At 43.6% G+C, this 23,315-nt stretch overlaps 2 protein-coding genes across 4 annotated transcripts; both read right to left on the bottom strand.

The window, feature by feature from the left end:
* Positions 1-4,925: 4,925 nt before the first annotated feature.
* LSM11 (LSM11, U7 small nuclear RNA associated) lies at positions 4,926-14,697 on the bottom strand. The gene is made up of 5 exons (XM_017828162.1): positions 14,480-14,697; positions 14,201-14,394; positions 10,717-10,856; positions 9,881-9,964; positions 4,926-8,389 (listed from the first exon to the last, which is right to left on the bottom strand). Exons 1-5 carry the CDS (start codon positions 14,695-14,697, stop codon positions 7,991-7,993), a joined length of 1,035 nt encoding a protein of 344 aa, XP_017683651.1. The 3' UTR covers positions 4,926-7,990.
* Positions 14,698-15,902: 1,205 nt separating this feature from the next.
* On the bottom strand, positions 15,903-23,214 carry THG1L (tRNA-histidine guanylyltransferase 1 like). Of its 3 annotated transcripts, XM_017828163.1 has the most exons (6): positions 22,931-23,214; positions 21,728-21,904; positions 21,100-21,269; positions 20,281-20,369; positions 19,561-19,668; positions 15,903-18,475 (listed from the first exon to the last, which is right to left on the bottom strand). In XM_017828163.1, exons 1-6 carry the CDS (start codon positions 23,119-23,121, stop codon positions 18,314-18,316), a joined length of 897 nt encoding a protein of 298 aa, XP_017683652.1. In that variant the 5' UTR covers positions 23,122-23,214; the 3' UTR covers positions 15,903-18,313. The 3 variants fall into 3 exon arrangements, with proteins under 3 accessions (XP_017683652.1, XP_017683653.1, XP_017683654.1); XM_017828164.1 differs by lacking the exon at positions 22,931-23,214 and having other exon boundaries at positions 21,100-21,265; positions 21,728-21,841; XM_017828165.1 differs by lacking the exon at positions 22,931-23,214 and having other exon boundaries at positions 21,100-21,174; positions 21,728-21,794.
* Positions 23,215-23,315: the final 101 nt, after the last annotated feature.

Raw genomic sequence — 23,315 nt, 5'->3', positions numbered from 1 at the left:
CATATTGCCACTCCTGGCTTTAAACTGCAAATTTTGTTCTTTAAACAGTTCCTATTGCAATGAGAACTACTCCTTTTAGCAAACATCAGAATTCCAGAGCGTATGTTACAATCTCCAGTGCTAAACCATAGAGTTAACACAGAATCCTAGAACAGTTTGGGTTGGATGGGAGCTAAAATCATCTCATTCCAAATCCCTGCAATGGGCAGGGACACCTTCCACTATCCCAGGTTGCTCCAAGCCCCAGCCAACCCAGCCTTGAACACTTCCAGGGATGGGGCAGTCACAGTTTTTCTGGACAACCTGTGCCAGGACCTCACCACCCTCACAGGGAACAATTTCTTCCTAAAAAAAAACATCTCTGATCCAAATACACGAGCATCACTTACCTGGGGAATAGAAAGATTCCTGGAAGACAGGTTCCCCACTGGCTATGCACACACCAGAGCAGATGCTTGGATGCTGGCTCTGGACCTCCCCAATTCCTGAAAAACCATCTCCATGTGGCGTGGTGGAAGACCACATACTAAGGAAATAGACCTTTGAGTGATCAGGCCAATGGTTGTTACATTCTTCAACATGAAGTTCACTTCCCTTCTGCACTTCTACAAGACAGGTATAATTATATTCCTATTTTGTAGATTAATACCCTTTTCAATACACATGAGAGGTTTGTTCACAAACCATGTGACTAGATAGCAATGCTGTATCCAAACCTGGTGGTCTCCACATCCAGGGGGTCCTCACCACCACAGTAGGAGCTCCATCCCTGACACAAGTGTATTGGCAGAGCACAAAAAAAAAAAAATCACACTTTGAGGCAAACTGTTACACAGATATATTTATTGCATTGCAGTCATAGCAATTTTAAATATAAACATTTACATCTGGAAAGCAGGATATTGCAAATTCAGTATTATTCAGTATGTTCATAGCAGCATCAGCTTCCTAAGAAACAAAATATTTAGGAAGAGAGAGAAGGAATTACAAACAAGTTACACTCTCATTTATCACCATCTGACCCAAACATGGAACTGCAGCTGTGAAACAAGATATTGAAGTCCTTGAAGACGTCAGTAATTTCAAGACTGAAGTGCATTGTTGTACCTGATACCCCGCACAGGTTTCATGTGCCAAGGTGTGAGTCTAACAGTCACGTGCCTGGAGAGGGCAGATGGTGGATGTACCTGCATTACCTGACAGGGATAGTTTTAATAACAATACTTTGCACTTACCACCTCCCCAGATCCTTGCAAGACAGGCAAGGATTGCTCTTAGAAGTGTTGCAGCTGTGGAGCGTCAGGGAGAGGGAACAAAGTGACTTGTGCAGGCCACAGTGAGGAGCAGAGAGATAAGAATTTGTCAGCCTCTGACTCCCAGTCCCACGTCAGTCTGGCAGGTCATGCTGCTCCTCTGTGGTTCCTTAAGGAAGCTCTATAGGTGACTGATGGGTCAACAAGTCCCAGTCTGTCCAACTACAGTGGATGTGTGCACTATCCGAAAAGAGGTCAATGCCTCTGCTCCCCTCCTAATGCCCATTTTAGTTTCAGGCAAACCAAACACTTCTCTCATTTCCTCCTCTCAGAGTGATGTGTCTCACTGAACACACAGGACACAGCTGCACTTTGCTCTGAAGTAGTGAAAATCAGAAGCAATCGCTATAGGAGCAGCTTTCATTTCTTTCCTGAGGGAGAGCACTGATCTTTTGAGAGGAAAACAGGATGGATATGTTTTCACACAAACCGATCAAACTGTTTTTCATTCTAAACGAATACAAGGCTGACTGAAAGTCTCAGGTGCACTAATTTTTTTCAACAGTCACCCAAGTGTACACTACGAAGCTAGAAGCTAACAAGATAGTTATCCAGGAACATCAGAAGGCATTTTCCTTCCCTGACAGGCCTTCCCTGCCAACAGCTAAGAGCAAGAGCACTTAGTGACATCTAAAAGGACTTGTAAACATCACCAGACAAACATCTCTGCTATTTCTCCACTAAAGTAGTCCTTTCTCCTGCACCCCTGGGAAGCCAACAAGGACAACCAAGTCTCCTCCATCTCTGCCTCAACAGGGCAAATTTGCTTGCTTGTTTTTTATCCCACTGGGTTTCCCCTGCAAAATTTTAAAGGTGGGATCAAACATGTCAGTTTTTAGCGAAGGAGCCTGGCAGATATTCCAGGGGCAGTTCCTGTGCTGTGAAAGGCTCACAGCACAAGGGAAGCTGCACTCAAGGGCTGTCTCTGTATCCCCCCCTTCCCCTACAGAGCACAACTGCCCAGTGCTGGCCTGATTGTGCCCAAGTCCACAGGCTAGAAAGCCACTTTCCATGTCAAGGAGTTATCACTGAGTAATTCCTCTTCACTCCTCTTTCTTTGCCTGCTTTCCCACTTTCAGCATGCCATGAAAGGCTACAGTTGGGATAATGTACAGAGAGGTACATGTTATACTTACAGGAAATTACACACCTTTTCTTTTTCCATCAAGAAAAGTCTCCATCAAGTGCACCAATCCTGCAGTGCCTACCCAGACGAGGACCATCAGACTGCCTTGCCTACCCTTTCCCAAAGGGCTTAGTTTTTTTCTGCTACTAATAAGTAAAAAAGACGGCAGCAAAGGATAACAGTTTTCTCCACATTTCACAGAATCACAGAATGGTTTGGGTTGGAAGGGACCTAAAAGAACATCTCATTCCATCTTGCCATGGGCAGGGACACCTTCCACTAGACCAGGTTTCTCCAAGCCCCATCCAATCTGGCCTTGAACACTTCCAGGGGTGGGGCATCCAGAGCTGCTCTGGGCAACTTGTGCCAGGGCCTCACTGCCCTCACAGTAAAGAATTTCTTCTCAATATGTAATCTAACCCTACTTTCTGTCAATTTGAAGCCATTCCCCCTTGTCCTGTCACTACATACTCTTGTAAATAGTCTCTCTCCATCCCTCTTGTTGGCTCCCTTCAGGTGCTGGAAGGCTGCAATTAGGTCATCCCTAATTGTCTCAGCTGAGAGAATCTCAATTCTCTCAGCCTTTCCTGGTTTGCAATATCTTAATTACAATAAGAATTCCACAAATTCTGTAATACTCTAGTTTTCCAATACTATTTCTAGTAAGTAATAGCTTTTCATAATGTTATAACGAAGGCTGTCTTAGGATTGCTATAGTACACACCTCAAATTTTTAAGCCAATGTCAAGAAGCAAAAGCATGAACTGAAATAGTTCTGGGCTGCAGATGATGCAGACCTCAGCATTTATGTTTTACACTTGGCTGTGCAGGCAGGAGACAAAAATCTTCATAGTAATTGGCAGTATTTTGCAGTTATGCTCTGAGGCAGACACTGGCATATGTCTCAGCAGCTTCTCAGGGAAGAGCTTGCCTGGCTGAGGGAATCACTGCATCACCCCTGAAAAGGTGCAATACTGTGCCTTCCAGTTTTATCCAGTGGCAGAGCTTGCAGTGGAATTTGGTAGTTATAACTCTGATTTGTTTGATCAGAGATGGGAAGTTCACCTGGAGATAAACATCCTCAAAAACTCAGTTTGCTGTCCCTGCTGCTTCTCCATTTTCCTTCAAGACCCTGGATGAAGTAATTTTCCCCACCTGTGTCATTTAGGTCAGTGGCAGTAAGAAACAGAAAGGGTGAGTGTAGGCAGCATGTTGGGCAGAATGTCAAATTCAATAAAAATTAGACACCTTTTTTTCTCTGCTTCTCTTTTCCTGGACACCTCTTCACCCACAGTGATTCACAGGTGCAAGTGGGTGGCTGCAACAGCAAACAAGGAAAACCTAGCACTGTGGGAAGGAAAACAAGTAACAAAATTATTTTTCAAAAATTTTTCAGTTTACTTCCAAAAACACTATCATCCAAGACAAATAATTCTTCTGACCAAATAATTCCAGAAGTGTGAAGAGAACACTATGAAAATCAAGAATAGGCAAAGGCTATCTGGATTCAAAACTAGGTGGGCTAACATTCCTTAGGGAGGGGGAAAAATCAGCAGGCAGTCAGGTTTATTCCTGGTGAGATCTTGCCCTGCTGAGGGAAAGCTGCAAAAGAAATGACGAATCCAAAAAGTGAAGGACAAGAAGCAGATGGAAAACAGCACTCACTGATTAATTCATTAATCACCTGGGGAGGACGTGCTAAGTACCTCTCTAGATCAGGAAAAAAACTTCCAGGCAATTAACAAGCTGGACTAGTCAGCTGAGAGAAGGAACTAAAACCACACTTTTTTACAAGCTCCTTTTTTCCCCTCGGCCTTACCTCTTCTACTACCACAGCCCTGTTTTAGAAGTGTTAGGTAAAAACTGGGCAAAACCACTTCACTGTACAAATAAAACTGCCACTCTTAAAATTGAGACTTGGCTCCCTGCTGGGCTGTGTTGGGAATGGAAAGATACACGATGACACCATGAGATATCTCTGTGACATCACGATCCAAGACTGTGGCATTACATCATTTCTGCACCTGGCATCGCCACATTTCACAAGTTTCGGATTTGTCTGCTGTTTTAGAAATTATCCTAAAAATTTCTCAAATTATCCCAACACTCCTTCAAAGTTAGTTCAGAAAACTGCTCCCTATAATTCGGTACCTCACCACAAACAGACTTCAGGAACCACCGCTGAGCACCAGGATGAGCAAAGTCCTAGAAATATGGGACAGGGAACCGGTGGATCCTTCCCTGCCCAAACCTCTTTCACTCTCACAGGACTGTCTCCTGCTCCTACTCCTCATTCCTTTGGTGTGTCTTTGCTCACAGCATCTTTGTGACACTGCAACCAAGAGAGGGAAGGTTGGGAGCGGACAGCTTTTTGAACAAAAATTTGATGCTCAGTTTGGAAAAAAAAAACATGGACAGAAAAACCCAGGAAAAAAAAAAAAAACAAAACAAAACCAAAGCTCATTTGATTTTTTGGGGTTTTTTTTTTTTTTTTTTTTTTTTTTGAACAGATTTATGTGAATACTTAGGTGAGGTAGAAGAATTCATTTCAGAACATGACATTCAATTTTATTTAAAGAGCAACATTATCTGAAGTTTTAAACATGCAAGTGACAACACACATACAGGATCACTTGCTTAATCACAATCATGATGCTTGAAAGAGACAAAATCCATAAAACAGCATTTTAATAATGCGCTTTAATGCCAGAAAAAGTGGGAAAAGGAAGACATTTTGGAAGATCTGAAGTTGTAGAAGAGGCAGCTGTATTTAGGAAGCAGCTTGGAAATAAGGAGAAAGGTGGACAGGAAAGTAGGAAACAAACAAAGAACCAACAAATAAACCATAAAATCTAAATTGGAAGAGAGAATTTTAACCAACTTCACAGATAAAGAGGAGGAACATTTTAGTAATGAGGTAGTGCAAAAAAAGTAGACAAACTATAGTTTTTAACCAGGTTTGCTGACCAAGGTGATGATTCTGGAAGAACAGGTTAGGGATGATACAAAAATCAAGGCACAAACGCAAGTCTAAGCACCAGTATTTTTCATAAAATGTAAACAAAGGAACTTGTAAATGTGAAGCAACAAACACCTGCAAGGTTTCAGAGAAAAACTTCTGATTAAAGGAAACACTGAGACACAGTTCCAGTAGCAACTGAGAACTTGGGGAAGTGTCAATCGACAAGGAAGGAGGGCAGGACAGCCAGAAGAACATTCATGGCAGTTGTACCTTGTTTAATGCACAAGGCAATACAAAGCAGACAAATAGAATTAAGAACGTTAGGTAAAGAATTCAATTAGATGTCATAGTACACAGGCCTGAGGGTAGTCTGACATCCTTTGGGCAAATATGAAGGAAAGAGGAGAGGTCAAAACCAGCAGCCTCTGGCATGAATGGAAAAGGCAGAGAGGAGTCATCCTAAGCAGCTGAAATAAAAACAAAGCTGTCAGAAAAGAGAGGGGAAAAAACTCCACAATAAAAAACAGAATGAAGAAAATATTCACTTGCAATAAAAGCTGCTGGGAAGTCAGGAGCAGAAATAAGCACCTTGTTCCTAGCTTCACATGTTTCTAGTAATTTGTGAGGGTTCTGGTTAGTTGGGAACCACACAGAAAGCCAACCAAGAACAGTTCAGAAAGCCAGAACAACTAAGGATGAATACAAGAACAGTCTTCATAAACCAGGGTTTAGAACATCCTGAAGAGACAAAGTACTGACAGGAGAAAGGGGGAAGAAAAAAAGGGAAGAACTGCAGAGCACAGGAACACAAACAAGAACAGCACAGCAGAGGAAACAAGAGCCTCTAAGAGAAGAATCTTTTCAGTGCCTGGTCTCAGTTCATAGTGGGAAGGGATTACAATAAAGCAATGTATATTAAGAAGCTGTAGATAGTATTTCACTTTTTTCTTTTCTTTTTTGCTCTTGATGAAACTGTTTTGCCTCAACAGCACTTTTTATTCTGAAGCACTTCTGTCCCAGGCTGAACCAGGGTTTGCAGCTCACTGGCTCAGCTCATCAGCTGTCCAAGCCCCCTGTCATCTGAAATGTTGACAGAAGCTTCAGGCTCCCCCAGAGGCAAAACCAGCTGCTTTGTGTGTCCAGGAACCCCTGCTAAATGATTTCTGTGATTCACCCAAACACCAGACATCCCCCTAAAGACAAGCAAGCAGAATGCTGCATTTGCAGCAGCAGACATCGACGTCACCCACAGAACAGTCACTCAATTTAAGAACTTATGAGCCCTATATGCAATACAAGACCTGATATAAAGCAATTTCCCAACTTCATCCTAAACACACGGAGCTGCTGCAAAGCACAAGGCAGTTGAGATGAATACAGGAATAGCAGCATGAATTCTAGTGTCCTTGGACAATGAAGTGAACAGATTAGATAATGTAACAGCTTCATTTACCCTGAACTTCTCCACATGACTCTTTTGGAAATCAGTTTATACCTGCAGAACCCTGGCTTTAATAGTCTTGTTAAAATAAAACACTGATGAGTTGAGTTTGACTTTTATACTTCAAAACATTTTCAGCCACACCTCCGAAGCTCAGTTCAACTGGAATTAGATGATGCATCATTCACACGGATAGGAAAGACCCATGAAGATTTCTGCTCCATGGGAATTGCTGGAGACACAGCACCTCTAGTTTCAACAGAGACCTTGAAAGGCTCTTAGATACAGTACAAGTGTGCTCAGCACAGACACATCTGAGAAAAACCCTACACCTTTGCCAGCTTCACTATTACACTAAGTAGTATATGGATGAAATGTAACAGTACAATTTTCCATCTGCATCCACAGCATTCACAGATAAACCCCAAATATGGAGGCCCCTGGATCAGCTACATCACCTGCTTGCTGGTGACACAGGGCCAAAGCACAGCACTACAAAGAGAAGCCTAAGCTTTGATATGGAAAACAAATTACAGTCCTATCATCACTCACATTAGATGAGCAGTTTTCAGTTAAAAGGTTTTCTATCACACAGGGCAATAGCCATCAGCAGTATATCACTCCACCTTTTTACAAACTGTTTCAAAATGACTGTCAGAATTATGTCTGGAAAAGAGGACACCCATGTAACAGCAGCAGATAAACTGTTGGTTTCATTAGCCATCTCCTCTTGAGATTTCTCAGAACATGCAAAAGAGCATTTCTGATTCATTGCAGGTGGAGATCTTATCTTAAGCTCCTTAAACATGTGCCACAAGTAGCTCCTATAACAGATTACACCAAAATTCTCTTCCAATCCTCTCCATTTAGCTTCTTTTTAAGGAGCAGTGGGATCTGTGCTTACCTCCCTCATATCACAGAAACAACTCCATTGCTGACCTTGTCCTGAAACCCCCAACAGGGATCTAAGGAAGCTGCTTTGGCATCAAGCTCAGGATGCTCTACTTACAATTATTTCCCCTACCTTGTTATGGCAATGGGAAACCAGCCATGGTACCATCAAACTCAATGACAACTTTAAATAGCAATGGGAGCTGCAGCAGCAAGTCATGCTATCAAACAAATACGCTGACCAAAGCTCAGCCAAGTCAATGTGCTAAATGGACAAGCAAGACATTCTCTCCTCGAATAAAAATCTGGTTTATGTGACGTGTGAACACCTGTTGATAATCCACCTTGGGCCGCCTTTTCCTCCGGGACTGGCTTCGTGCACGGGCGCCACCAGCACTGGCACCCTCTGTGTGGGCAGTCCTGCCGCCCACATCAGCTTCACCTCCGGCAACCAAACTGTCACCTGGCGTCTTCTTTTCTCCAGCTCTGCCCGAGTGTTTCTGCCTCTCACGCTCCTCTTCTGCTCTCCCTCGTCCTGATCCAACTTTTGATCCCAGCGTCTGAGAGTCACTTGTCAGGGCCAGCTCCTCTGAGACAGTCTTTGAGTCAGCTCCCTTCTTCCCCGAGGACTCCTGAAGTTTGAGTCTGTCAAACAGCTGTAAAAGGACATTTGTGTCTATGACCACATTCATAAAACAAGAGAGCCTGCTTGTTCCACACGTGGTATTTGTGTGTATGATCCTAAATCAGAGCTCACAAGACACAGTCAGTGAAGAATCTTCACCGCCAATAAAGACAATGTTTTCTTACCCAAGTCAAACAGTGACACAAGGTGAATGGATCTCTTGCACGGTCATGAGTGTCTTTATGTGAGCATCAAGGAATTTAATTTGGGGAGCAACCCTGCTGTGTGGTAGCATTTAACTTTGGTCAAGAGCAACAGAGAGACACCAAGTTGCTCCATGAGCTCATTTTCCCAGTGCTCTTGTAATGCTGTCAGTGTTAGAGACATCCTTGTGTCATGAATGCCTAAGATAAGGGGTCTCCATTAGCACAGGGTGCACACTGAAAAAATGAGGGACCTTTTGTGTTCCCCAAAGCAAACTAAAAGTTGCCGTGTGGGTATTCTGGGAGGTGAGCAGATTACAAACAACAGAAAAATAATAAAAGCTACAGCAGCAGATCCAGAGCACTGCATGAACTCATTAATCTAAGAATACATGGTGCTGAAAGTGGGAAAGAAACTGCTTTTACTCTGGCAGCAGGCAAGCTTTTATGAAACACTGACAAATGAGAAGGATTCTTGGTTAGCCTGTCTCATCCCAGCAACAGGATGGAAAGCCAATCCCTGTGAGAGTGGGCTAAAGGAACAATGACAACTTGATTATTTTTAACTAATCTTTAAAAAAGGAAGGGTGGGATCTATCAGAAAACGGATTTAAATGGCAGGAATTTGAAAGCAAACTACTCACAATGAAACTGTTTAAATGTTTTTGTGATGCTTCTCTGATGTTCAAAAAGGCCCAGAGCTGTTGCCATACAACAGGCACAGCCCTGTCACTTTTTTTTCCCCTTCATTGTTCAGAAGTTCATTTATCATCTCTTCAGTTCTCAGGTTGGTAAACAACTCTGTTTGCAGCTGGATCATAGAGTGTGTCTTGCTCCAAAGCAAGACGCACTCCAGCAAGCTCCACAGTACCCAGGCTAGAAGCTCAAGTGACCAAACAGCCAGGTTGTTTCACTGGCTGCAGACACAGACTGTGTACCAGAGGGATGCTCTGCCACATTCCCTGGCAGGACAAACATGGACCTGATCAGTCACAAGTGCAGAAAGCACACAGAACAAATAAATCAAAAACCAGAGAGCATATTGAACTAAGCAGTGGTAGCAACTATGTTCTGAATAATAGGGGCCCTAAAGTGGAACTTTAGTAGCACTGAACTACTGTCAAAGTACTTTCAAAAAGGTCAGAAAACATTTTGGGTTATTTTTTTTCCCCTCAGTTCAAGTCATTTTGTAGTCATCTGTAATAAAAGAAGGTAAAATATTTCAAATGTAAAAATAGTTTTCCAATCAATGCTCCCCTTTTACTACTTTGAAAAAGGAGATACCAATTAAAAAAAGAAAACTGGAGATGGTCACCTACTCGGGTCAGTGTGAGCTGAGGTTCTGCATAGAAAGCTTTGCCCATTACTGGTTTCCTGTAAGTCTCATCCACGTCTGTCAGGGCCTGGAAGAAGAGAAAAGAAACAGAAAGGTCAAAACTAAAAGAAGACATTAAGCAGCTTTGGACCAGCTCTGTGTCAAAGCATAATGAAATTATGTTCTATCTGAGAGAAAATCCATCTCTCCAAAGAACAAACTGTGCTTTGGAGCTGGTTTGTTAATCATCTAAATTGTACTGAGGTATAAAAGCAGCAGCAAAGCGTTAAATCCATTCTGCATTACTTGCAAAACCTTTCTGAGCCTTGCCTGCAAAATCCTTCCCACCTCCCCATTTCCAAACTTTTCACAGCTCCAGGCTCACAAATATTTAATTGCTGCTTTTCTATCCTCTGTCTTTAAGATGTTCATGAGGTAGAGCACAGGGAAAAGCTTTTGTCACTGACAGCCCAGTGATCTTAGTGAAAGAACACAATGAAGCAACAGTCACTACAAAAAGACTGGGTTTTGCAGAGAAACCTTTGGAAGCTTCTGATATTCCTTATATTCCACAATCATGAATTCTTTGAAGATGCTGGGAACTCTTCAAAGCTTCTCTCTCATCTAAACCCTCTCTAAAACGGTTGGGCACCTCCCAGATGGACCAGCCCAACACTAAGCACCACTTACATCTGAAACCCAGCACTTGGTGCCAGAGCAAATTAGTTTGTGCACCACAATACCACATTAATCCTCTCGGAATGCTGTCCGCTTAAACCTGTTGCAAATTTCAAGTTTTCAATATAACAGGTATAAATCAAGAGCTGGAACAATAATTACCATATTCCAGAATTTGTCAAATGCAACCAGAAACCCTGTGCAGACTCCACGAAGCCCTTTGAAAGTGCGGATGTGAACATTGATTTTGACACCATCTCGGACACAGCGATGAAGTTCCCCCAGAGGGCTGCCTTCATGGACTAAAACAGAAAGAGAACGTCACCAGTCTTCAACAAAATATAAAGAATCATAGAATAGCATCATAGAATGGTTTGAGTTGGAAGGGACCTGAAAGATCATCCAGTTTCAACTCTGCTGCTGTGGGCAGGGACACCTTCCACTATCCCATGTTGCTCAGAGCTCCATCCCACCTGGCCTTGAACACTTCCAGGGATGGGGCAGCCACAGCTTCTCTGGGCAACCTGTGCCAGGGCCTCACCACTCTCACAGTAAATAATTTCTTACTAATATCTAATATAACCCTACTGTCTTCCAGTTTTATGCCATTTCCCCTTGTTCTATCACTACATTATCTTGTAACTACATATACAGAGAGAGAGAGAAAAAAAAGTAATGGAGAAATCTACTCTAGGTACAAATGTGGCACATCTTGGCACGACACTTGTCTTCACAGCAAAAGGAATGAGGAGCCCCAGAGCACTGTAACACACTGCAGCTGCAATTACCAGACCACCAAAATTCTTATTATGGTGGGGACAGCCAAGACTTCACAAAACATGAAGGTTTTGCTTTACATAAACCACAGTCGAATCAGCCTTAGCTGAAAATCTTTTAGCTACATTTCAAATGCATGCTAAGTAATGCTGATTGTAAATAAAAGTGGTTCAGAGGGAACAGAAAGCTCATGGGGGCAGAGTTAGTTTCCCAGAAAAGACAAATGCCTTGTTAAGGCTACCCTGGATTAATTATGAACTGTGAATAAAGGATTGTATCAGATGTGTTCCTTTCCTTTATGAGGAGATTTCTGAAACAATGACTCAAAATCCTTCAACAAACTAAACCAGACCACTTTAAATTGATGAAAATGTGTTGTTTCACTTCAAATTTCAGCAGCCAACCGAACATCCTTCAAAGACATACAAATCTTTGGCAGAGGAACACGACTCTAAGCAGCAGCCAGCAATGAAACCATGTTAAACCACAGGACAATAATGCTTTCAGCCAGGGCAAAACTGAAGGAATTCAGTACAACACATGCCTTACTTTGCACACACAAGTCTCATCTGCACACTAGAAATCTCTGCAACTGTAAGTCATCTAGAGGGTAAATCTTATTTACTTTACCACTTCCACCCACGTCATGATGAAGCCATCACAGTGATAAATCACAGGTACCCATTTGCCTGTGCAAACACAGCCTCAGGGTTGCTGTAAAATTCCTACCGAGAGTCAGGGAAAAGACTTGGTCTAAAATCTCACACAGTTCTTCATATTAATAAAATATGTGAGTCAGAGATGATCTCTCACCTTGTGCTTTAGGGACTATGTATTCAAGGTTTGATTTGCACAGTGGAAAATGCTTCCTGTGAGTGTAAAGTTACTGTATGACAGCCGATCTGCAGGATTGGGCTGCAGGGTAATTCACAGCCACAGCAGGGAAATCTAAAGCAGTTTCTTCTGAATTAACCTAATCACGTTTATTTTTTGAGATCCATTGTCCTCTTGCCAGCCCCCTCCAGCAGGATAACTGGAGGAAATTGGTTTCACACAGAGCATAAGCTACCTCAGCACCTCCCAGCTTTGCTTATGAGGGTCTTTTTGTGAGTCTCTGTGCCTCCTTCAGCTGAACTGATGATAAACTTATGTTCTGAATTCACAGATCCACCCTGGGAACCAGAGATGACACCACCACAACATCAGATTGATGCTTTTAATCAGTTAACAGCACTTTTTCTAACCAACCCTGAGAATTTGAATAGTAATTTAAAATCTAGATTTTTTTTTTAATTTTAAATTCCAATATTCTCTTTACATATAAATTTTATCTACACTTTTTTATAAAAATCCAAATACAATCCTTATTTCCAACTATGCCTCTGCTTGTCAGCACCCTGGAAAACACTATACAGCTCTACCAAATCTACACTGCCCACTTTTCCTTGCTGTGTAAGGTTCTGGCTTCTCCATGGCAAACCTCCAGCTTTACCTGATCAAAAGGGCAGAACACATCATCCAAAACCCTCTAAACAACCTGACATCTCAGAAAAAATATGCAATGCATATTTGTCCTTCCAACGCAAGGAATTTATTTTTGGAACACACCTCTTCTGCAAGCACCAGGGGCTGTAATGACCAGGCTCTGCATGCACCTAAATCTGCCTGTGCATCATCCTGATGCTCTTAAGTACCAGGATTAATAACATATAGCAATGAATACATTGTGTTTTGGTGTCTAAGCAAGAAAAAAGTTCTGCTTTGGGTAGAACTGAACATTTTGGGCTTTGTCTTTTTATGTAAAGAACATTAAGGTGATGGTGGTGAAGCGATACTGATTCAAAAAAATCCCCAGTATTGTTAATTAAGAGCACTAAAGTTACATCTCATTTGATAGCAATGCCATTTGATCCTCAGTGTAGGTGCAGAAGTGGAACCCCTTAATGTTTAGGGGGTATTACCACAACTGCACATATACATTTATACCGAGAAACTTGTACATCATCACAACTGATGAATTTAGCAACATCAGAGCTGCCTCCCACCTCAATCTACTGTTCTGCCATCATGTTAACAGAAACGCCAGTGCTGTATTTATGCCCGCAGGATGTATGGTTAGTAACCAAGTAACAGCAGTGTGTTACAGACTCACCCTGTGGTTATGATTTAACTATAAGCTGCATGGACTCAAATCTGATTCCTGGTCTAAAATAGTACTTTTGAAAGTCCAGCAGTTTCTCATCCCTTTTCCTCTTAAAACCAAGGGGATGTATGTCACTAACCAAAAAACAGACATCACCACACCAAGTCAGACAGGACATGACCACAACAAAGTCAGTGTCATCTCTGCGGGAGCAGCTCTGTGAAATGCTGTTCCTCATTCCAGCACACCATTTCATAGAATCACAGAGTGGTTTGGGTTGGAAAGGAACCTTGAAGATCATCTCGTTCCAACCCCTGTGCTGCGGGCAGGGACACCTTCCACTAGACCAGGTTGCTCAGAGTCCCGTCCAACCCGGCCTTGAACGTCTCCAGGGATGGGACAGCCACAACTTCCCTGGGCAACCTGTGCCAGTGCCTCACCACCCAAGTACCATTTCCGACCGAACGCCATCATCCCCCCGCTGTCACCCACCCACGCCCCGCTGCCACCCAACCGCTTCCTCCAGCCACCGCTCTCTTCTCACCTCCAAACTCCCCAAAACTCCATCCCAACTGCACTCCGGGCACAGCCGCATCTCCCGACCCACCTCAGCCCCCCTCGCCATCCCCCCGGACCCCACCGTGCCGCTCCCTCCCAGGGCACCCAGCCCCGGCTCCAGCGCCCGCCCCAGCGCCGCTCAGCCCCCCCGGGGCCGCGCTCCCTTACGGGGCATCCTGGTGAGGACATTGCGCGGTGCCCGCCGCCGCCGCGGCGCCGCCGCTCCTCCCTCGGCCGCGTCCTGCTCGGGGCCCGCGTTCACCATGAGGCTGCGGAGCCGCTGGATGCGCTCGGGGTCGGCGGCGGGCGGGCCCCGGCGGGCCCCGCGGGCGGCGGGCGCGGCGCGGCGGGCGGGGGCGGCGGGGGCAGGGGCAGCAGCAGCGGCGGCGGCAGCCCCCAGTCCTACGAGGAGCTGCAGACCCAGAGGGTCATGGCCAACGGGCGGCGCGGCGGCCGCGCGGGCGGCGCAGGCCGCGCTGGAAGCTCTCGTACGCGGCGAGGTTGTTGAAGCAGGGCGCGGCGGGGAAGGGCAGCGGCGTGCGCGGCGAGTAGAGCGCCAGCAGCGGGTCGAAGCGGCTGGAGCTCACGTCCAGGCGGCCGGGGCTCGGCGAGCGGCGGCGCCCGGGGGGACCCCGCGGCTCCACGCCCGCCTCGTCCTCCTCCATGGCCGGGCTGCGGGGGCGGCACCGCCCGCGGCCGCCACTAGGAGCCGCTGCCGCGCAAGGCCCTGAGGGCGGAGCGGCCCCGCGGGGCGAGGGCAGGGCGGGCGGGGAGCTGTGGGAGCCCTGGAGGTGCCACAGGTTCGTTCATTCGGCACCCTTCGTGTCAGTGCTGTAGCCGCACTGAACCGTACAGCTTAGGCTGTGTAGCTTCTTAGTGTAGCTTAAGTTACGTAAAAGGTCGGGGGTTTCTCGACAGACAGGAACTTCTCAAAAGATTGAGGGGTATCTTTCTTCTGGGAAGTGGAAGTGGTAAAAGGAACACGAAGCTTGCAAACTAGTCAAAACTGTCCTCGTGGTCGCACGCTGTTTCAAAGGGACATGGACACTGGTTCTAGAGGGCTTGACGATGTGCCAAAAGTGAGAGTTCAAGAAAAGTGCAGCGTGAGGAAGACTAAAGAGTGACCACCCTAAAGGACTGCTGACTCCAAACGGGAGGCGGGTCAAGGGGAGGAGCAGTTCTGGGGGTTAGTTTTGGCAATAGTGCAAGAAAGAAAAGGAGCTACTGGAGAGGGTCCAGCAGAGGCCATGAAGCTAGTGAGGGGTCTGGAGCATCTCTCTGATGAGGAGAGACTGCAGGAGCTGGGCCTAGAGAAGACTGAGGGGGGAGTCTCTCGGAGTGTCAAGGGAAAGGTGTCAGGCTCTTTCTTGGTGCTGCCCAGCGACAGCACGAGGAGCAATGGCCATAAATGAAAACACAAGTTTCACCTCAATATAAGGAAGAACTTCTTTACACTGAGGGTGGCAGAACACTGGAACAGCTGCCCAGGGAGGGCATGGAGTCTCCCTCTTTGGAGACATTCCAAACCCACCCAGATGCATTCATTCTTGTGTCACCTGCTCCAGATGACCCTGCCTTGGCAGTAGGAGTGGACTGGATGATCTCCAGAGGTCGCTTCCAAGCCTAATAATTCTGTGATTCTGTCATCTTCACTCAGACCCCCTGGTTCAACCTTTCCCTTGCTGCCCACCCTGGAGCCCCTTGGCGGTTCTGGGGGTGCTCCCTCGACTGGGCACCAAATCCCACTTGCCTCAGGCAATGAAATGGCACTTGGGCAAGGTGTGGTTGCAATATAGTTTGCATTTTAACCCATAAAAGGATCTACAGCACAGAACCACTTCTCTGAGGAACAGAGAGGAAACACCGTTAATGCTGCAGAGAGGTTTTACTGTAATGATTCACCACCTCCATTAATGTTTCATAACATCAATGTTCCCGCACATTTAACGCCGCCTGTTACAGCAATACATCAGTCACAGGTCGTTCCCCAACTGCACAGAAAACCCCTCTTCCTTCACTGGGTCACAGTACAGGACTTCTAAGCTACAGCAATACATGGAAGAACAGGCACAGGTCGATCTGCGTGTGCCACCAACACCAGGCTTCTGCTTGAAACTTGGGAGTATTTATTTTCCCCTACAGCTATTAAGTCATATGACTTTATGCATGAGGATGCCACAGAGAGTTTCTTTCTCTAGAATTTATATTAATACAAATTAAAGGCCATGGTTGTACAGACAATCCATATCTCGGTTCCAAAGTCTGCATTTGTTGGCTTATTCCATATTATTGTAAGGATGAGTTAATTAGAAAACACTCTGAGGATAAGAACTTATACAGACCCATTTTTTATACACACATACAAGGTACATACATAGATATGTTGTATAATGCATAAGGTGGCCATAATATATAAGATAAAAAACCTACATAATACTTTCTGAGCATGAATCATGGCTGCCAAATTATTTTTTTTCATCTTTAGTCTGAGTAAATCCAAAGTGTTACCAGTTCTGGAACAGCTGCTTTGTATGTAAGGTCCAAAGTCAGGCACCAGACAGTAACAAATGGCATTTCAAAGTCAAGTAAGTTACATTTGTGTTACAAGACAAAAAAACAGCAGACAGATAAAAAGTTCTTGGGGTAAATGACTGGTAGAATGATTCATTCAGAATCTTTATCTCACAGTCACTCACATCCTCTTCCTAGGAATTTTGTGGCCTGTTCTACAAACTAAAAGCAAAATACATTCTCTCAGTGCATGTTCTTAACTGTTCAGTATTAGCACAGAGCAGCAGAAGGGGAAGCCCTGTGCTATTATAAACACACAGGCTCATTGTTTAATCTCAGGAAGAAGCTACAAAGTAGTAGTTTACATCAGTACCTGGCTCATGTTTTAAAAAAAAAAAAAAACCACCAAAAGGCCTTAAATCTGCAAGTTCTTCCTGCAGGAAGGGGAAACAGAGTAGATTGATAAGTGAATTCATGGGAAATGAACTCTGTACTGAATGACCTTCTCAATCACATTTGGTCCTTTCTTTCCATTTTTATGGCCAGTCCCAACTGCTGACTATCTCTCCCTTAGTAACAACTGGCTCAGTTACTGTTCTAGCACCATGGTTTTGAAACCAGCATGGTTAGAAGTAGTAATAGCCTTATAAATACCTATTATGTCATTATAGCTGTGTTTCTACACTGAAATAGGTTATTTCTCTCAAATTCCAAGCCCCTATCCATTAGCAGAATTTTTTCTGCTCTGAGAGATTGTATGATTTAACTATTTTGACAAAAGGTCTTAACTGATAGTTAAACCAGAACCTGTGCATTAACCAGACAACACACATTCCTCTCTTCCCTCTAACTAACACGGATTGTCAGCACTGCTATGTCTGTGTCATTCCCAGGAAAATCAGAAAACAGCAGTACAAGTTGATATTGGCTCCCTCTTTGCAGGCACCAGGAATGTTCCCCTGTGTTGCTACTGCCACTCCTGCCCAGCAGGAGACAGGTGACTTCCCAGGCCATGGAAAGTGAGAAAACTCTATCCCTGTCCTAAGAGAATTCCAGTCTGTACAGTATCTTTATTAACTTCATTTTTTGGAACTTCCACCACTTACTAGTAAAAATCCCAGGAATGAGGAAGGCCACATGATAAACCATCCCAGAGAAGGTATTATTATTATTTTTAATTTTTACAAGTATAAAAATCCTGTACATTTGACAAAAACTTTTAAGATCTGTCAGGAAACTGCTGAGCCGCTCCATTTCCTTTCAGTAAGAATCAGAGATTAGGCAGTTGAATGGTGTGTCACTCATCTGACCAAACACACTGGCCTTGAATTGAAATACTATATGCCAATTGAGTATTCTGGTCCAACTCAGTTGAAACAAAAATAAAATTAATAATTTTCTGTTCAAATATGCAAGCTTTTTTATGGTTCAGCAGTTCAGTAAAATACCTCACACATTAAATGGTACAGAAATGCAGGAAATTTCTATACACTTTTTCTACAAATACACATGTACAAGGAAGGAGCAGTCTTAACTTATGACAAGTTCTTAACATTCAAAATATAATATGATTTTAGCTCTCCATATGGGCATATCCTTGTATGTCAGACAACACACCAGTGTCTTCTTTTTAGGCAACAACAGTAATAAAACCAATGGAGCTGCTGAAGAGGGTTACAGGTTAAACTCTGCCAGCCACCATCCGTATACTCAGTGGCCAACAACCCAAGCAGAGCAAAATGTAAACTATCAATTTACTTGTCAGAGGTATCAACTATCCTCAGCCAGAATCTCAGGATATTCCTCCCAGAACTGGTCCCCAATGATATCACAGTGCAGAGGAACAACTTTAGTCTTAGTCCGGGTCACTTCCACTTCCTTTTCCTCTGCTTCCTTTGGCAGCTTTATTTTCTTCGTGATGATTTCATTAACCTGAAAATACAGCTGACACATTAGCAGACATATAAGACTCCAGAGGGGATTCACAAATGGACAAGAAACAAAGGCACAACAAAAACAACTATCAACCCTTTATCATATCAGAGTCTGAACATAGCATCTTTTGAAACAGAGTCTGTTCTCAATTCAAAGACTTAATAGTGAGCAGTTGAAACTGCCCATCATCATCACATGGCCTAAAGAAATTACCTGCAAATTCACATTACTAAGGATTCAAGTATCCTTGAATGAAGCACAATATGTACTTTGGAGCTATATAAAGCAAAGAGGAAACCTTGCTAATGTCTACAATTACCAAGGAAAAATATGTCTAAGGAACAAGTGGACTGTATTTCCAGGTGGGAGCATCTGTCTGCTCTAGTTAGTTCAAATGAACTAAAAATTGTTAGCCAAAATTTAAATAAAAAAGGATTACAGTTTTTTTTATGTATAGAAGACAAAAGGCTGAGCAAGTTATGGAGAACTCTTCGTATAGACAGATGGAACACTATTTCTAGATAAGGTCTCCTAGCACAGAAGGACACTAAGGCCATTTATGATTTTCTGGGGTTTCATCTCATAAAAAAACACAGGACAGGAATTTTTTCCAGTAATTCTGGATCATCCTAGAATGATGAACATTTCCAAGTTACTTTTAAAGCAGAAAAGGACTAAGCCTACTACGAACTGAGCTACATTACTGAACAAAAGGTGGTAATTCCTTTGCCATGGATACACTTGGGACCTAATTCTGGGAAGGGCCTGGCACAGACCCCAGTGATATACATATTGTCATCTGTGGATACATGTTTTATCTAGTTGGTCATAATTTGTATCTAAGCCAGACTTCACAGACTAATTTTTATATTATGTTCCTGGAAACAGATATCTCAAAGACATCTCCAAAACAATTAGTCATCTTACATATCATTACATGGCAAATATGGTTAGTTAGTTAGTATTTATACCTAGACAACCATTTGAGATATATCTGGTGATTTTACAGTGTAACCTGTGTAACTATTTACAGTGTAACTATTTAAAACATGAGCAAGAAGCTAGTGGCAATAGTTTTTTACCTTCTGCCATATTAAGACAGTTCCTTTTCTATACATCAAAGGTTCATTGTTGTAGTTGATGTTGAATTCAGAAAATAAGATTTCATTCTTATCTCCAGCCAAAGTTCCCTGAGAAGAAACAAAAAGAAAAATACTCTTATAGATAATAACCAAAACACTGAATCTCTAGGGTAGAAGATGGGTGAATATTGAAAGACTGGCATTTGTGCAGGTTTTTCACCTTTAAGTCACAAGGTTCAATTACTTCTCTCAACAGAGGAATTAATTCCAATTGCCAAACAAGTATTAAAACTGAGAAGTTTTTTATTACATTTTCAAGACAAATAGAAGAAAGTCAACAGACTCCAGGATAAAACAGAAATAATTTGCTGAAGTCTACACAAGGAGATAAAACACAACAAAAGGGGCTGGGAATCAACAGTAGCTGAATTCAGCAGTTGTACCTTGTGCATTTGGATACTGAACATTTCAAGACACTTCTAAGATTTCTGAACTTGCTAATTAAGAACTTAAAATCCTGTTAATAGTTGACCAAAAATACATTCTTTGCTAATGATACTAACATCTGTGCAATTCAAGAAGATGTTTGAATCTACACCCACAAAATTATTACAGTAAGAACAGACAAGCCAGCCAGGGCTGCTGGGCAGGCAAGACACTTTGCAAATCTCATGATTTAATTTGTAGCTGGAAAAAAACATGACCTTGGGAGACTCTTACCCGGAGCCTGTCCTGTGCTTCCACTGGTGTCAAACCACTTCGCTGTACAAGCATCCAAAACACTGTATTATAAAGGTTATTAATATGGCCTACAGAAAACATACAGAAGAGCAGGAGAAAGATTATCTGCCAAATTTAAGTGACTACTTAAAAAAAACCAGCTTTATTTCCAGGGTTGTACCCAAGATACAGCCAAGAATAATGGGGAATTAATATAAGCAGTGGCTAGAGAAGATACAGAGTTTGTGACCCACTTTTAAGGTACTGCATATCAGAAGAATGACTAGAATAGACAGATTTCATTGTAACTCTGAAAAGGGAAGAGCAGGGGGTGAAAGGTGTTTATGTGTAATGTGAATTATCTTCATCTGAGCAACGGGCTACATACTGACAAAAGCCTAGAGTGTAAACCCAATGCTCTGTTCTAGCATAGAATATACAACACTTTTGATTAGTACCTGATGTGAATTTAAACATTCACATCTCTTCATTAAGGAAGATTACCTTGGCTAAACCAACTCTGAATATAAAAATTAAAAAATTATTTCTATTAACAGTTAAAATATTTCCAATGCTGAACTCAACTCCAGGAGGCAATAAATGTAGTTGTAGCTTAAGACTCAGCATTTCAGCCAATATTTCTGTAGCCATACAAAGCCCCAAACAATTCTAACATTGTTTATTTATTTAAAACTACTACCCTACCTACTCTTCTTTCACTGACAACTATATACACAAATACACTGGCAGTAAAGGCATTTCTAGTCAGAGGGGAAGAGAACTCAACTGTACTAATCTCTGTTTTCTAGACACACTTACAGTCTGCTTGCCTCCAGCTGAGATAGTCCTTCAAGTTCTGGTTGCTGGGATACAACACAATTCGTCCATCAAATCCTGGTGGGTACAGAAGTTGCTGGTCCTTAAAGTAATCCTTCCAGTAGAAAACATAACTTGAGGCAAACTGGGAGACCACGTGAGTCATGAACTTACTTGCAAACACAGAATGAGAGAAAAAAAAAGAAAGAAGTACATCAGTATGGTTATATATCTGAGGTATTAGTAGTGATAATTCTGGTGGAGAGCAGCATTTCTTAAATAATAGCCCAACAGATCAGCAATGGCACAGAGTCTTTTGAACACCAGAAGTTCTGAGAATCAAGCAAAAGCGTTTGGAAAATGTAACATTTTGTTAATATAATGTTTGTTCTAACAATGTTTATTTATAAAGTTTGTTTTATCAAACTTTGTTTTTAAAGCTCTGTATTACCGAATGTATTTTCCTTGAAGATCATATGCAAAGAGTTCACAAGAAGAACCTGAACTAACTGCAGTGTGAGCACCAGCTCTCCTCCTAACCCCTGTGTGTAAGTAAAGGCAAATCAAAGAATTACAGGTCTGGAGAGAGGTGTTAAAAACAAGTTCACTTCAGTATCAAACCAGCTGTTACCTTGCTCTTCTTTTAAACCACCTAGTCTTCTTTTTGAAGACAAAACTATATTCATCACTCTGTCCATAAGCAATAGCAATATCCTCCAGTTCTTGCATCACTGTCTGGGCACACCTGGTCATCAGCTGCAGGGCACGGTCATCATTTGGCTTCTTGAACTCATGCTGCTCAGAAAACCTCCAAAGCAAAAATGGTTGAAAAAGAATCCCTTTAAAAGGTATAAAATGCTAACCCATTCATTTTTCTCATATCTTCTTTCTGTGAATATTGATTTCCAGCACCTTGTAAATATTGACAGAGAATTTCCCCCAAGTATGGAAAAAAACCAAACAAAAATCCTCTTTTGATATACGCTGGATAACCCATTCGCTTTCCCATCAGTATCTCACCCTAACCAGTCCTTTAAAACAGCTGGTTTATGCATTTTGCTTGGAAAAGGATGACAAATACTACTTTCTGTAAACTCCTTTTATCCTAGGGCACCTAAGAAACTCAGTCCAATACAGGCAACATTATCAACTAACTTATCAAAGTTTTACCAGAACCAGAGATCAAATCCCAGCAAGAATCTGTGTCATCTATGAGCTGAGGGAACTGTGTTCTATTTATCCCAAGGGAAGGTGAACACCACACAGACACTGACTCCAAACACCAACGCACACTCCTGTACCAACTGCTGTCCCTTCCCAACACACCCAAGGCACTGGGACACCATTCCCCCACCACCCGGCCACATGAAAACAAAACCCCATTTGTAATTCTGTGCCCTGGAGAGACCCAGAAGGTTCATTGGGATCGGGGAGGAAAGGAGGATCTGTAACTCCCGCACCTGCAGGACAAGCATCCAAAACACCGTATTATAAAGGTTATTACTATGGCCTACAGAAAACACAGAAAAGAGCGTGAGAAAGACCACAGACCAAATCTAAGCGACTACTTAAAAAAAAGCCTGCTTTATTTTCAGAGTTGTATCCAAGATGCACATAATGGGGAATGATGGGGAATTAATATAATCAGTTACTAGAGAAGATACAACGTTTGTGATCCGTTTTTAAGGTGCTGCATATGAGAAGAATGACTAGAATTAGATTTCACACGGGTCATGCAGAAACAGTCCAGCGCAACGCAGAGCATCACCCAGGACCCTCTTTTCGGCCCAGCGCTCCCAGCCCGCACCCCCCGCGTCCCCGGACTGCCCCTCACCTGTGGAAATTGCGGCCGTCCAGCCGCACCACTATCCAGCAGTCGGGCAGGCAGGTGTCGTCCGCCTCGAAGTCCCGCACGTACTCGAACTTGCTCTTGGCCATGGCGAGGCCGCGCCGCCCGCCCGGGGAGCCGGTTCCGCGCCCGCCGCACGCCGCGATGGCCGCGGCCGCCCGGCAGCAGCGCAGCATGGCCGGCACGGAACCGGAAAGCGCCGCCGGAGAGAGCGGCCCCGAGCCCTTCTGGGCGGCCCGGAGGAGCGCTCGGTGGTGGCGGCGGAGGGCGGAGCGCGGGGCGGGCGCGGGGCGGCTCCGACAGCGGTGCCCGGGGCGGCCGCGGGGGACGGGTGATCGGTGCGGCGGCACCGGCGGGCAAGGGATGAGGG

Source organism: Lepidothrix coronata, unplaced genomic scaffold, assembly GCF_001604755.1.
Source record: "Lepidothrix coronata isolate B3197 unplaced genomic scaffold, Lepidothrix_coronata-1.0 Scaffold146, whole genome shotgun sequence".
In the NCBI taxonomy this organism is placed as follows: domain Eukaryota; kingdom Metazoa; phylum Chordata; class Aves; order Passeriformes; family Pipridae; genus Lepidothrix; species Lepidothrix coronata.
Note: the sequence above shows the minus strand (reverse complement) of the source record. Positions and strands in the feature narration are given on the sequence as shown.

Bases quoted from the DNA above. Each gene is read 5' to 3' on its own strand.
- THG1L (XM_017828163.1), bottom strand. From the start codon at position 23,121: ATGCTGCGCTGCTGCCGGGCGGCCGCGGCCATCGCGGCGTGCGGCGGG. The intron at 21,270-21,727 runs GTAACAGCTGGT...TGTGTTTGCAAG, and splicing joins TGGTTTAAAAGAAGAGCAAG to TAAGTTCATGACTCACGTGG. The intron at 18,476-19,560 runs GTAAAAAACTAT...CTGTATTTTCAG, and splicing joins CTGTCTTAATATGGCAGAAG to GTTAATGAAATCATCACGAA.
- LSM11 (XM_017828162.1), bottom strand. From the start codon at position 14,697: ATGGAGGAGGACGAGGCGGGCGTGGAGCCGCGGGGTCCCCCCGGGCGC. The intron at 14,395-14,479 runs CGCCGCCCGTTG...TGCCCCTGCCCC, and splicing joins CGCCGCCCGCGCGGCCGCCG to CGCCGCCCCCGCCCGCCGCG. The intron at 10,857-14,200 runs GTAAGGGAGCGC...TTTCTGTTTTAG, and splicing joins TGTCCTCACCAGGATGCCCC to TCCATGAAGGCAGCCCTCTG.